Source organism: Rhea americana, unplaced genomic scaffold, assembly GCF_003343005.1.
Source record: "Rhea americana isolate MKP2758 unplaced genomic scaffold, rheAme1 scaffold_226, whole genome shotgun sequence".
NCBI classification, from domain to species: Eukaryota; Metazoa; Chordata; class Aves; order Rheiformes; family Rheidae; genus Rhea; species Rhea americana.
Genome location: NW_028186342.1, coordinates 129,042 through 142,821, shown reverse-complemented (window position 1 = coordinate 142,821; position 13,780 = coordinate 129,042). Strand labels below are relative to the sequence as shown.

At 39.6% G+C, this 13,780-nt stretch overlaps 1 protein-coding gene across 1 annotated transcript in view; it reads left to right on the top strand.

The window, feature by feature from the left end:
• Window positions 1-13,780, top strand: part of PHLPP2 (PH domain and leucine rich repeat protein phosphatase 2) — a 42,785-nt gene that overhangs the window by 14,915 nt on the left and 14,090 nt on the right. The window contains exons 4-11 of the mRNA XM_085305708.1: window positions 2,113-2,303; window positions 2,698-2,823; window positions 4,074-4,228; window positions 8,319-8,465; window positions 10,705-10,935; window positions 11,646-11,848; window positions 12,359-12,419; window positions 13,168-13,263. Coding sequence (XP_085161834.1) covers window positions 2,113-2,303; window positions 2,698-2,823; window positions 4,074-4,228; window positions 8,319-8,465; window positions 10,705-10,935; window positions 11,646-11,848; window positions 12,359-12,419; window positions 13,168-13,263 — 1,210 coding nt within the window. The remainder of the gene's footprint in view (window positions 1-2,112; window positions 2,304-2,697; window positions 2,824-4,073; window positions 4,229-8,318; window positions 8,466-10,704; window positions 10,936-11,645; window positions 11,849-12,358; window positions 12,420-13,167; window positions 13,264-13,780) is intronic.

The window sequence follows — 13,780 nt, the reverse complement described above, 5'->3', positions numbered from 1 at the left end:
TTACATGCTTAATGCCATTCGTAAGTCTTTCTCTTTAATTTATGTTTTAGTTTCTGGATGATGACATCATTTTGAGTCATCATTTAGCCCAAGCAGGCATGGTTTGAACCTGATTCAGAAGCATCCACTGTAGAGAGTCAACATGAGACTACTAAAAGTGACCATTTGAAAGAAATAGAGACAGTAACTGTAGCAAATACTGCATATTTGAAGTTCTCTCTATTATACAGAATACTCTCTCTTCTTCCTCCAACTCTGTAGTACTGTTTTTCTAAGGTCTGTTTTTCATGTTTGAAGTCCTGTTTGACTCCTGGTCAGCATTGTGTGCCTGAGACATCCACGGTTGTCTGCCACTTGCTTCTGTTGAGGAAAACTTAAAGTTTGTCTTGGCTTTTCCTTGCACAGAGATTGAAGATACAAATTAATTTCCTATTGATAGTACTTCTATAAAGCTATGGAATTGTCTCATCTTAGAGTGTGGTGCTAATAATGCCAGGGTCACTGGTTTGATCCCCATATGGGCCACCCGTTTGAGGGTTGGACTAGATGATCTCCAGAGGTCCCTTCCAACCTTACCAATTCTGTGATTCTATGAAATATTCTCTAAAGGAAGAGAAAAGCTCAAAACAAAATGTTGCTTTGTCTTGTTCATCTTCTGCAGTACTTTCCAGTAAGTGTCTCTCTGCCATTTCAGTCTCATTGATAACTCTTCCATAACTACCAGTTGTCAGGATCTTCCATTTAATTCTGCAGCAATTGGTGATGGCTGCCATCAGATACTTGTCTGCATAGACCCTCCATTCTTTTCTGATTTGGCAACAGGAAGAGTACTGTAGCAATCTCGGATGTTCTGAAACTGAAGCTGTAGTTTGATGAATGCTTTTCATTGTCAGATTGACTGCCTGCTTCAACTAAACATTTATCTCCCCATTTTCTTTTTTCTTTTACTATTTCTGAGTGATAAATAAGGTTTGGGATTTCTTAGGTTGGAAGGCTAGTATGGCTCGTTGAACTGTCTATGATGTCTGACTAGGAAATGTGACATACAGTAATTCTATCACATGTATAAAAAGAATACTGCAGTTGCAGGGGTCTGCTACTTGGATTTTGTGGAATCAATGCATATTTGGTCACAAAATCAAAATGTTGAGGTTTTTGTCATTTTCTGACATCATTAGGGAACGAAGCATAGAAAGCCCCAATTCCTAGAAGTCCTGGAAATATTACCCCTAAAACAAGATGTGTGTGTTCATAGATGCCTGATTTTTTTATGATGAATAGTAGAGATCTTTAAATCTAATACTGGGTCACCACCTCCAGCAGCTAACATTCGGTATTGAAAGGAAGGAAAATCATTAAAAATGATAATTATGATCGTAGGATGGATAAATGATGCTAATAGTCACTGTTTGGGGGTTTCTCTTTTCTTGCTTATTTCCACTGAATGTTTGCAGAATCCTATTTTATTGATCAGGAGAGTAACAAACAGTAGGCAGTTACTTTGTTCACATTTTCCAAGCCTGTTTTTCCTACTATTTGCAAGAAACTTTGTTTTTTTAATGTTTTTGATGTTTTTTATGATTTGTACCCCTTCACTTGCATGCTCCACAGCTGATAATGCCTATAAAACAGCCTACAACAATCAGTGCTCTACTCCTTTTATTTAAATTGTCTCCAGGGAAATAACTTTCATTGTTCTGTAACTGTTTTTTCCAGGCCTCCTTTTAAAGGCCAGTAGAAGCCACTTACTTGATGGCTTCTGTAACTGTACCTGTCTCACTCAGTAAGACTTTGCAATTACTTTCTCAATTTGATCTGAATTTGGCATGTGCATCAGTTTGCCAAAGCCTGTAATTGCCTGTAGATTAAAAACACGGTACACAGTCACCATTGTATGCCTTTCAATACTGTTATAATGGTTGTTCATCATTACAAAACTGTAAATTGTCTTTCCACATGAGTTTTTTTTTCTTGAGTACACTAATATGTCATCTTTATTTATCCTTTACAATAACTGATATTGCTTGCTACAGCTGTGTTGCTATTTGTGTTCTCACAACTGAGAATGAAGAACAAATGGAAGATAAAGGCTAATGTCCCTTTTTTCTTCAGAAAAGCCATGCCAAGTGGAACAGTTAGATCGCATCCTGCTCTCTGGAGTCTATAATGTGCGCAAAGGAAAGACCCAGCTGCACAAATGGGCAGAACGCTTGGTAATTCTCTGTGGTACCTGCCTCATTGTGTCCTCTGTGAAAGATAGCCACACAGGGAAGATGCACATCTTGCCTCTCATTGGAGGAAAGGTAAGACTCTTCCTTCATTAGCTTCCTGTGGCTTGGGAAGGAAGAAGGGATTAGAACTATAGGTATTATCCACAAAAAGTTAATCTAGGCTTTTGCAGCAAATTATTCCATTAACAGGTGCAGAGAGAGTTCCACAGCTCCTTTCTGCTTACTTTGCTTAGGTGGTCTTAAGACCAATAAAAACCCTTAGAGACACTGGATCTGCTTTCACATTAGCAGCCAATATTGCTAGTGGGTATCCCAGAAATAATTACCTATTGGGTTCACTTCAGCAGAAATATGCTAAAAGGGAATTAATTCTGTGTTTCTCTCCGATGACAACTGTGTTTTCAGCAGTGTTGTCAATTGCTGGAGTTTAGACAAGCTGATTTTGTTCTCATTTTTCCCATTGCAGGTGGAAGAGATGAAACGTCGCCAGTATACACTTGCTTTTACATCTGCTGGAGCCCAAGCACAAACATACCATGTTTCCTTTGAAACACTAGCAGAATGTCAGCGGTGGCACCGACAAGCATCCACGGTGAGGCTCTGGAGGCTGCAGTAGCTAGGGTGATGGGCAAAAGGGCTGGAGGGAATTCTGAAACAAGTTTGGTCTGAAGGCAGAGATTAAGCAGTGATGCTGAAGAAAGTACCCAGGACACTTTCCAGCTTTCTTCCTTTTATTTATTTTTGTGTATGTGTGTGCTCAGTACTGCAGAGGCTTTCTTTCAGCATTCTCTTAGTACTCACCTGTGCAGCAATAGAAATTCTGCATTTATTTACGCCCTTGCACCCATTCAGAGAAGCTAGAACAAACCCCAGAGACTGGCTGACTTTATAGCCCTAGAACCCTGTAAATTGTGCCTGTTGCTGTACCTGCATCTGCATGAATTGTGGCCCAGACTGGCATGGGGCCATGCTGATAGCTAAAAGTTAGCACAGAGATCGTAGGTCAGTGGGGAAGAGTAGCTTGTTTGGAGTTTTATCTTGTTCCACATTAAAGCACAGTTAGATGGGTATGGCTCAATGGTGAGCCACATTTTTCATATTTCATTTTATATATATATATATGTGTGTGTGTGTGTGTGTATATATATATATATAAAAAATATAGAAATTATCTACAGGATAATGCAAGTCATAACATCTGGACTAAAGCATCTAAGAACTGGAGACAAAGCATACTTAATGAAGGAAGATCTGATATTTGCAGAGACTTTATGAAATGCTGCAAAAACGTAATTTATAAAACCTGTCCATCATAACAGAAGTGAAATTCCTAATAATATTTCCTGGGCAAGCAAACAGAAGAAGGTCATAAGGAACATATAGGCCAAGCATAGGTTCTGTAATCCCCGAAGGACTGAACTGGAAAGGCAGCTCCTTCCTGCTGCTACTTGCATCTTTGTGTGTGGAAAGTTCACAGAGGTTATGCTTCCACAACATTTTCCTCAGCAAAGAGATGATTGTTCTCCCTTGAGGTGGTCCTCATATGGTCTAACCTCTAGGCAGGCTCCATGGCACACACGAGGCTTTATGTGTGTTCTTGTTGATATCCAAATACACCCTCATGTCATATGACTTGCAGAGATAGTAGCAAATGGCATAAACTTAGACTCCTTGAACTCCATTTCTTGCATGGACTGTACCTGTGTTTAGTGAGTACAAGGGAATTCTTTCATTTTCTTGCTGTTTGTTTACCATCTGCATTCTTTGGCCTTCTGTTAGATTATCACTAGACTGAATCAGAGAAAAATTGTTGGTGCAGCTGCAACTCCTCCATCTTTTCAGGTTGCATCTCTGCGACTTAGCATGGTTGATCTTTCATGCTACAGCCTTGAGGAAGTACCTGAGCACCTCTTCTACAGTCAGGACATCACCTACCTCAACCTACGACACAATTTTATGAGACCAAGTGGAGCAGGGAGTCTTGACTCTCTTTGCAGGTCTGCAGAGAATTATTTTTCTACTACTTTGGGGGTTCTGGACTCCTCTTACTAGGGATAGAGAAGAGGGAGTGAATTGCTGATTCTGGTGGGATGTGCACATCTTGGTAAAAGATTGGTCTCTGAAAGCCCTATCAAATGAGGGGACTAGGAGACTAAAAACGCTGCAGGTAGGTGTAAGCTTCCAACAATTGATAGTATTTGTGAATTCCCTTTCACAGATTCTGTTTAAGTTTGAGCTGAATTTTGCAGAGTGATGTGCTATTTATATAAACAGGATGCAGAAGTGGTATACTGCTACTTGCTAAACAGATAGCATTTTGGGTTGTAACAGAAAAGGTGCAGGGAAAACATAATGCTGCTTTTGTGGGTGAAAGTTTGTAGGAAAAAGCACAGATCTGAAAAAGCCCATTTTAGTAGGTTCTTAATGTTAACATGCATTTGGAATTTGCAAAGGACCTTGAGACTCTGGCTTTATTTTGGGAACTTGTAACAATCTGCTTTGGCAGTTGTATGATGACATGGAAGCATGATGCAATCATCTTAGGTAAATGAAGCAGTATTACAGAAATATTTTCTTAAAATCATAGCAATGCAGAGGAAGATAAGGGTGTGGATATCTATATGCAACACATGCAAAAAAATGCAAGAAATCATTCTATGAAGTTCTAAAATCCATTAAGCAACCTGCAGTAATATTGTCAAATGGCTGTGTTTTTGGAAAACATTATGCCTTAAGAGAAATGTATTTTGAGAAACCTTGCAAACCTGAAGTCTGATTTCTTTTGCATCTCTGGATGGCTTTTACCAGAGGTGTTTCATTTTTTGTTGTTTTCTTACAGTGTAATTATGTGCTTGGGTATCTATGAGAGTATATGGAAAAAAAATTGCTCAGCTGTGGGATTTCTTTACAGTTTCATTGAGAGCAAAATTCTGTCTTCTATTGTTTTACTTTTGATCTTATTTAAAGTATTTTCTAACTGCTGAATTCTAATAGATTCCGTTACTGGAAAAGCTGCTTAAAATATTTCAAGCTTTTGCTTTCTACTTCTCTCTTCAAATGCATTGCATGATGTGGAAAGCTATGTCAAAACTTTATTTTCTAAAATGCAATATCCTTGGTTCATAGGATCAGCAAAGGGACCTGAGTGTTTTTTTGACCTTGCATGTAGCTAACAATAGATAGGACTTGTCAGAAACATGACTCTTTTCTCAGCAGTGACTGTATCTGATGAAGCTAAAATCCTCAAGCAAACAAGAATTATAAAAGGAGCCCTCACTCGAAACAATCTTGAATAAATAGGTAGCATTAGGTAGCCCATATAAGACTGTTCATTGCCTTTTGAACAGATTTTCTTCCTGAGGCGTTGAGGATGTTTGTCAGGTCACAGCCTCAAATGAGGAAACCTGCACACCTTTCAGTAGGTGTTTTCCAGCATAGTGACTGTTAGTTCTGAACAGTAGAGCTTTCTTCAGTGGCCAGATCTTTTCCTTTGAGGCAAACTCTGGAGCTCTGGGAGAGTAATTAATTCTAGTTTTAATAATGCAACAAAAAGAATTAATTCGGGGAAAGAAAATGTTAAGCAAAGAACTTCTGGCTTAGTACCTCCTTTTTCTGGAACACCTTGTCAGGTCTGATATCCTTTAACATGTGTGTGTATACATGTATATATACTGTCTAACTAGTTGATACAGAGTTGTACTGAGATACTTTGGGCCAGAGCAGGATGTTGCATTAATCTGGAATACTCCAGATTATGCTGGCCTTGAGACAGATACTCCCTTCTGTCTCAAGGCCAGCACCAGTCTGGGCTGCTGGAGCAGATGGTGGCCATCCTATGGTTCATTTGCTGTGCTTCTCTTTCTTTGCTGTAATCCCAATATACCTTGTGAGAGCAAAACTGAGGAGCTGTAATGAACACAAAACTTAACCATGCTTGAGCAGGGAGCTTGGACTAAGTGATATCCAGAGGTCCCTTCCAACCTCAACCGTTCTGTGATTTACTAAATGGAAGTATTAGTTCTGATGACACTGCAGGAAAAGGAACCTGCAGCCATTTCAGGATCCTTATTACCTATTGTTCATATATACAACTGGAATGACAATTTGATTTTTCATTCCATTTCTACATCCCTTACTACTGGAGAATACTGGTGCAAAGGAGAAGAGAACCAAATGGGAACTGAAAAAGCTGTTAAGCCTTGTACTCCTCATTGAATATGAGTCTGCTGTAGGAGTCTCAGACCAAGTTGTGTCATGTACCAGTTACCCTATAGCTTTTGGAAACTCAGGCTCCTTCAACATTTGCTTTGATATCATTGCAGAAGAATGAATTCTAGAAATTGGTTATGCTGTTGTATTTAATGCTATCCCTGTTGGGGGATATCAGCACAATCTTCTAACAAAAGAGAAGAGCTGCCTGCTGCTAAGAGTGGATACCATAAAAAAATGCTGTTGCAAAATTCCAGAGAAAGCAGTTTCATTTGAAGTATTTTCTGATTCCAAAAACTGAGAACTTTAACCTGTCCTTGATCTGCTAAAGTCGAATCAGTTCATGAGAACATTCAAATCTGTATGTTTACCCTAGTTATTTCCTTTTCTTTTTAATCCAAAGCTGTTGTGAAGTTCTGCATACGAGATTCTCGTTTTCATATCATTGTGATATCTTCGCAATGTATTACTTTTTCTTTTTAGAAGGGCTGTTACCAATGCAGCCTCTTCCTTTTTAGTCTTTCATTTGCATCATGGAAGAGTCTGCAGTTGTTCCGCACATAAAATGCCTGTGCCCTTATTCATAAGACAGGGCACTTTTACAAAACAACCAACCTCATGTCTGAATTTCAGATACACTCCCTGTTCTAAGAAAAAAGAGATTCAAAGTAAAATGGAGAAACAGAATACATAGTTCCCACAAAGATCATTTCATTTATTGTTCTGAATCTCAGAGGAAGTTTCCTTATAGAGAAGAAAATTCAAAACCTTTCAGTATTATAGATACTTCAAGAAATCTTGAGGAAGCAGTAATATTCTCCCTCAAGTTAATATACCTTGATTTTTTATCTACCTATATTAAAACATGTGCCTCAAGGTAAGAACTAATCACTATTGCCTAGCAAAAGAATGTATTGGTGGACTGTGTGTTTCCAAGAAGTACTTGTTCAGTATATGCACAGTAGATTCACAATTGTTTTATAAAAATATGGTATTAATTTCTCCACTGAATTCATTTCTGATAGTTCCACGTTGGGATAGGGAGCATTCTTTGGTCACATGACTACTTGGGAAAAATAAATGTTTCCTGTAACAAGAGGTAAGAGTGCCTTAAAGATGCTCTTGCGTATTACCCCAGCCCCTGCTCCATTTGTTCTCCCCCTTTAGACCTGAGGCAGTGATAGAGGAACTGGAATAGGCAGCACTCTGTTCAGTGCAGATGTGTTACTATAGTGTCTGTAAGGGCTACCTCAGTACCTGAGAGACTGTACCTATGGTTCAGTCTGCCAAGCAAGTGGCACTTTCAGTGTGGAATCCCTTTCAAGGACCTCTGGGTACAGGACTCTGTGGTTTCCGGCATGGAGTCAGCTCCCTCTTGGCTTTCCCTTTTACAGGTCTGCTTGGCCCTTACGGGCACTTGTGCTGCGCCTAACTGGAAAGGGTATTCCCATCTTTTATTTTGTTTTCGAAATAGTGCAGGTTTTGATTCACGTTTTCAACTCTTATCTTTGCAATTTCACAAGTGCAGACTGTTACTCCAAATAATCCTTTGAAGTTAAGTTTAGCAAACTGAAGATTTTTAATCTCCTTGATCATCATCATAGCAACAGTCACTAGGCAGAAGTTTCTCAGGAATCAGAGTAGAATCAGGGTAGATCTGTCTGAAGAAAAACGTGGTATTTGACCACTCTCAGCATTACGAATGAGACATGAAATATCAGTGAATTAAAACAAAATTTGTGCAGAAACTACTATATTGAGCTAGCTGACTGTATCAGTCAGAGCACAAAGGCCTAAAAAGCCTTTATGACTGTTTTTGTATGTTTTTGCTTCTGAGGCCACAGATGTTTGTGTTTTAACTAGTATTCTTGTCATTAGGTTTTCTCAGTTGAAGAGCCTGAACCTGTCTCATAATAGACTGGGAGAGTTTCCTGTATCACTGTGTGAGATCTCTACTCTGACAGAGCTCAATATTTCCTGTAATGGACTTCACCACTTGCCAAGCCAGATTGGCAAACTATTGAAGTAAGTATATTCCTTTTATCTGTGGTCATAAACGTCCCTGGTGTTTTGGTTGAGCATAGCCAAAGTGAAGATGCTACCTATGAAGGTATGAGTACTTGGGCAGCCTGCTCTCTCCATGAAGACTGACTCATGGATTTGACCCTAGCAGAAGGTTGAGAACCAAGATGGACAATAAGCTTTGTTTTTCTTGAACATTAAGGGCTCACAATATATTGGTACAGTTGCTGTTTCAAAAGTCACTGTCCTTTAGCAAGTTATATTTTATCATTTGTGACTTCCTGCCTATTCTAACTACATAAAATATGCCAGTGTAAATCACTTTTCTAATAGGCAAAATTCATTAACGTCTTCTATTTGGAGTGGCCTAGGAGGATGCTTAACAGTCAGTTACCATTACTTGACTCACAGGTGCCACATTGTTAAACCACAATAACTTGAAGGCTTCAAAGTGTGTGAATATACTCTCACTTAAGGTTTTGTAAGTTTGAAGCTTTTTCTGTTCTGTATGGGGTTTTCCTTTTTTTTTTTTTTACTCTGAATTAGTGATTTGCACGATTTCTTGTTATGCATCTGTTGCCTAATACTATATGCCATTCTTTGGAAGCAGGTTTATATAAAGGAGGAGTTTCTCAACAACAAAGTAATTTGAATGCCTCTTGTTCTCTTTGCATCTGCTGCCATCTTTCATTTCCTTCTTTCCTGTCTTCTTACTATTCCCCTCTTGCATCTTCTTCTAATAAGATTATTTATTCTCCCTTATTAATAGGGTATCTTTATAGGTTAATAAATAAGTATTTTGGGGGAGAGTAGCATTCTGTTGTAATAACAGCTACCAAAAAAATGCCCAGAATATTTTCCTGATTTTTACAGTTACTTTTAATATAATGTCTCTAGAACTAGCACAAAGGGTGAATCAACTACCACATCAGTTCAGAATTTCCAAAAAAAGACAGAGATTAGTGTATGTTTGAGGTATTTGTCACCTTTTGAGTTAGTGTTGGGTTTGTTTTAGTTTGTACCTATTTTTTTGTCTGCTCTGGGTGGTTCAGTCAGTACTTTTTTTTTGTTCAGTTGTTTTTTGAGTTTGCACACAGCTGCAGCTCTTAGCATTGTTCATCAAACCTGTGATACCCTGCTATTCCTGTCAGCTCTGGAGACATCTGACAAGCAGCACAGCAACTTGGCTACCCCATCCCCTACTTCTCCACAATTGCTTTTTAAAGTAGACAATTTCTCTGCCTTTTGGAGGTGAATGTCGGAATTACGTCCTTCCAAATAAAGACCATGCAGGAAGGCAATTACTAGTTTGCTTCTGCTCACGCTACCACCTTCCTGTCTCTATTTCCTGAGCAACCTGCAGTAGTACATACAAAATGTTAGTGTGCATGTGCTGCTCCTTGTAAATATGGTCTTTCCTCTCTCCAACCAGTATTCATGGCTCCTAACTTTACTTCTGTGCCAAAAGATGTTCAGAAACTTCTTGTTGGAACACGGTGATAATAAGGGAATTGGCTTGCTTACTTTTTAATTCTCAAAAAGCCAAGCGAGCTTTAAAACAATTCATCCTGCAGCAGAAGCTATCCTGGAAAATATTACTGTTTTCTGAGTCGCCGAATGGAAGACTCAGAATGGAAAAAGCTCTTAAGAGTGCTTTATTATTGTAACAATTGTGATTTCACTTAAGACAAGTGCCATAATAGTGATATTAGACTCCAGAGTTTGAATGATGAAGGTGTGGTTATTTTTTATTATCTTTCTGCTGTTATTAGGTGATGTGATATCATTAAAACTGTAAGGTAGATCTGTACTGTTACTGCTGTTGTTTGCTTGTTTGGTGTTTGGCATAGGTCTTTTAAAGATTGTCCAGCATGCTACATGAGTTCTTTTTAGTTTGTAAAAATCCGAGTGATTAAGTAGGTATTGTATATTTACATCATAGGTAGTGATTTGTATTTTGCTTATGTTAACTTATGTTATTTGGCACAACCTTAAGTTTATCTCCAAAATAAATTTGGAACTCTTTGATATTGCATACATGCAGTTCCAAATATATTTGGTGTTAGCTGAGTGAGAGTGGTAAGTATTTCAATAACTTTATGTATAAGAATGAAATAGCAATTAAGTACCATTAATAATAACCACACTGAGAACAGCTAGCTGTACAAGTAATTCACTAAAATGCTAAATGTGATGTTTGCTCCTCTTTCCTCTTCAAAGATTTTTTTTTTCCCTGTTGCAGTCTCCAGACTTTCTTACTTGATGGGAATTTTCTCACATCCTTACCAGAAGAGCTGGGAAGTCTGCAACAGCTTAGTTGCCTTGCACTTTCCTTCAATAACTTCTGTGAGCTGCCAGCAATTTGTGAAAAACTCATTCTATTGGACAAACTAGCCCTGGCAGGGAACTTGCTGGAGACCTTAGATCTTGCAGCTCTGAATCGTATGAGCCACATCAAAAGTGTAGATCTGAGGTAAGGGGAGAAATCTACATATGTATAGACCAGGTTATCCCTTTCCCCTTACACCAGAGGAGCTGTAAATTTTAGTGTGTTTTGTAGTAAACCATGTGCAATTCTTCTTACTGATTTTTTTTTTAAAGCTTTCAGGGCATTTTGTTTCTGAAGGTGTACAGAATTCACTTAGAGACACAAGGTTAACTGAACAATGCCTGAGCCACTGAAGGTGGCTCAAGTCCTCTGGTTTCTTCTTTGAATGAGTTTCATAGCTCTTTGGTTTCTGCTAGCCTTATTTTGCCTTTTTTTTTCCCTAGAGATGCAGTAATTCTTCATTCTTCAGGCTGCCATCTGTAGAACTCTCAGAAAGAGACAAAGAACATTGCCATTGTGGCAAGACAGTCTAGTACTGAGTCTCTGCATTATCTTCCTCTGTCAATGCTACGTAGCTGTCTCTTGACTTGGCTTCTAGTTTCTAGACTGTGGTCTTCAGGACCTCTTAAATGCTGTAGAATAAGTAAATGTTTCACAGAGCAGTGCAGATGAAGGAATTATTTTTCTTTATATTCACTTCCTGAAAGCTCCTCATTACTTTTTGTACATCTCACTGTCTCATCTTTGGGGTTAGTCTTGAGGATTTCTTCCTCTTCTCTCTTCTCTGTTCTTATTGATGCCCTGTGATCAGTGTTCTATTTTCTGACTTGTAACTCTTATCTCTGAGTATTTAGGCTGAACAACCTGAAGAGAGCAGCAGTTGACTGCCTAGAGGGGAATAAATCTGTGACCTACATGGATTTACGAGACAATCAATTGACAGATCTGGATCTGAGCTCCTTGAGCAGCCTGGAGCAACTGCACTGTGAACGGAATAAGCTGAAAGAGTTGACGCTGAGTGGCTTCTCCCTTCGAGCCCTCTATGCCAACAGCAACTGTACGTCTGTTTGCCTCCTTTCCCTGCCTGTTCCTTCTGAAGCCCTGGGAACAAAGGAAACAGCCCTTTGCCTTCTCCCACACAAAAGTCGTTATGCCAGTGGGACTGTTCATGATGGGTCTTCTGGGATCAGCTGCTAGGAATCACATTATGGATATAAGTGCACAGGCCATGTAACAGGGAGAGATTGCGATACTGAATTACTTTCCAAAGAACTTGTCTTCCAGTGGGATCTCTCTGGGAGGGAGTCCACACATGGAAGTGCAGTTCTTTCTTGTTCAAGTGCCCCATGTGGCAGGTGGAGCATGGGATGGTGAGAAGTTGTAGCACCATATGGCAAACATGGAATGTATACACTGTTCTGGGAGGGTTGAGCAGGGATGCAGAGTGTTCAGGGACACTGGTTTACTGGCTAGCTAGTCTAGTTCTGTGCTGCATGCTACGTGTGGTACTTTGTGCTGTTTTCCCTCTAGAGCTCTTCAGTCACAATTATTTGCTTAACTTCATCAGGTCTGACAGCTGTCAGTGTTTATCCAGTTCCTGGTCAACTGACATGTCTGGAACTCTCCCAGTAAGTGACTTTACACTACAGAATGTAAAGCAAATATCTGAATACCTTTGATTATTGCAGCAATTTTTTGAGCTTTTAAGCTTTTGAAAAAGTTGAAAGCAATAAAGAGAAGACACTTCATCTTCACAATAGAACTAGAAATGCCAGCACTGAAGAATGATGAAAATGTCCCAGACCAGAAGCCCCTTTGAAGAAGTTTGACCTGTCTAGGTGACTGGTTGTCCTTCAGATACAGTCTGTAAGCAGGGGAGGGGGGGGTAAAGCCAGGTAGGGACATCTGAACTGGTGGTAGCTGACTGGGCTGAATAGTAGGAACCTCTGGAGCAAGCGTTTGGAGTAGCTGCTAGTGATCACTACTTAGCTGTATTGCCCATGTCTCCCCTTGGAGTAGCATTATCAGACATGGAAATGGGAGAGCAGGAGGACTTGATCACTTTTCGCTTCAGTTCTGGGATGATGCCCACTAGAAGAGTAGCATTGTGTAGCCTGTTCTGTTGATGCCAGTGCCCTAGACAAACAAAAGCCCAATCAGTAGTCTTGCATAGGTACTTTCTACTGATCATGCACCAGCTTGGTTTGCATTACATGGCTAACTGTGAGGTAAATTCCATGCGTCTGGCTCAGATTTTTCTGTTTGTTTCCAGCCTGTTGATTTTGGTTTGGCTGTAATTAGTGCCATGCAGTGTTCAAAGAGCGCATGTTTCATATAGGGTGGTGGTATCTAGCTTTTTCTCATTTCTCTTCTCAGCAATCAGCTGCAGTGTATCCCAGACTGGGCCTGTGAAGCAAAGAAACTGGAGATTTTGGATGTGAGCTACAACCTCCTTGTGGAGCTCCCGTCAAGGTCAGCAAAACTTTTTGTACAGAGCTGAGCTTCCTTCCATAAGGAGCTGAGTGGGGAGAGAGAAGCAGTGCTGATCCAGTTGTTTTACTCCTTGTTGTGCAGAGGCATAATCAACTTTCTCTGTTACAGAGTGTCCAAGATACTCTGCTTTCAAAAGTTGGAAAGAACTGACTTCTGAGTCAGCCTCTTGAATAAGAGGCATCAGATAATTTCATCCTGTGCTTCTGGCTTCTGCTACAGTTATATGCAGCTGAACTGGAACACACTGCTATGAATTATCTTTATTTGTGTTATGATAGTGTCTGTGAATACCAACTAATATGCCTTGCATTGCCCCCAAGAGGTTTCATCTGTTACCTTTCATAGGTGATCACAGAGACATGATATAGGTGATCTCAAAGGCTGCTTTCACAACAGTGTCAGCCACCTCCTTTATCCCTGCTCCCCTCCCAATTTTTGCAGAAATGTAGTAAAGGGAAACCAAGAACTTAACAGAATTTTGCAGATATTGATAACA